The following is a 1,436-nucleotide window of genomic DNA, read 5'->3' on the forward strand; positions in this document are numbered from 1 at the left end:
AAACAAAAAAGTAAATAATAAAAAAAATATTCTGTTTCTCTTCCTCTTTCGTGAAAAATAAAAACAAAATTAATTTTTTATCTTTTTCTTACACAAATATCTACTTTCGACCTGTGCTTCGTCTATGTATTAGCAGCACTTTGAAACTACTACAGTGAGAATTTGTTATTTTTTTGTGTTTCCTACTTGCATCCGGACTCGAACCGCGGTGTTTCTGCGTGCTTCTGTGCTCTGCTCCAGTGTAGTGATTACTCCACATCTTCGGACGTCGAAAAGGCATCATTTGAGCTATATGAAGCATAGCTCATAACAGTAAGTATCATTAGTAAGCTAAATACCATAATCATAACTCATATAATTTACTCGTAGTGTCGAGACCCATATCAGGAATGGTGCCGTATTTTAAAAACGCTTTTTCACAAACCGAACCGGACGAGGCTGCAGAGGAACATGACACTTTGACTACCAAGGTCAATAAATGCCTCTTGCTACTGTCCCACCTCAACGCAAAATTGGATGCGTTAGCAGGACGGCTAATGGAACATGGAACATCATCGGCTAGCCCAGTCACCATCAACGAACCGCCTCTGCAGCCCGTAAAAAGCCTGGCCGATCTTGAGGCTTTAGAAGACCGTTGCCGCGATAGGAAATTTGTGCAAGCTACAGTTGCATCGCTTGGAATGCTACATGGCCAAAACCGGTTCTATAAACAAGGCGCTACAGTGAGTCTACAAATTATAGACTATTTTTTCTGCCGTGCATTTTTAACAAAATGCTCCTGGACAGGAGCATCTCGAACTTCCACTTCTGCTGCCGGATCAAAACAGCAGAAAATACCTTTCATCAAGTTCGATAAAACAATCAATTTGTTTTATCGAACAGTGCAGTATTCGGATCCGCTGTATTCTCTTGACGAATGCAAATCTTTTCTGCATCGATGTTTGAAAAATTCCAAACAACGGTTCTTGGAAATGTCAGGAACTAGAAAGCCAGTCTCACGGCAACGAAAGAGGAAGGCGGTCGAGTCCGAAGACGAAAATAGGGACAGTGTTGAGAAAAGCATCGAAGACATGCAAAGTAACATCACATGGCAAGTTGAATTTTTGGAGGGCGATGAGGAAGTTAAAATTTTGCCTTAAAATAAAGTCATCATCATTTTAACTACCTCATTATTATATTTTTTTTATTTATATTAAATTTATTCAACTGAATTGATGAATTTATGTTATTATTATTTATTATTATATTGATTTTGAATTTCTCAATAAATACTGATTTTATAGAAAATTAATCACAATTTTATTTTTTAGAATATCACACTTTATTTTATTTTCTATTCCTTTTTTACATGTACGTATTATCATGAACCCGGTAAGGTATGAATTAATGGAATAAAAATTGTTTCTTCATGTATGTTTATGGAAACTAATTTACAA

General features: G+C 36.3%; 1 protein-coding gene across 1 annotated transcript; it reads left to right on the top strand.

Moving 5' to 3' along the window:
• The first annotated feature begins 389 nt into the window (after window positions 1-389).
• On the top strand, window positions 390-1,139 carry LOC129752838 (uncharacterized). The gene has a single exon (XM_055748621.1). It carries the CDS (start codon window positions 390-392, stop codon window positions 1,137-1,139), a length of 750 nt encoding a protein of 249 aa, XP_055604596.1.
• Window positions 1,140-1,436: the final 297 nt, after the last annotated feature.

This window comes from Uranotaenia lowii, chromosome 3 (genome assembly GCF_029784155.1).
Source record: "Uranotaenia lowii strain MFRU-FL chromosome 3, ASM2978415v1, whole genome shotgun sequence".
NCBI lineage: Eukaryota > Metazoa > Arthropoda > Insecta > Diptera > Culicidae > Uranotaenia > Uranotaenia lowii.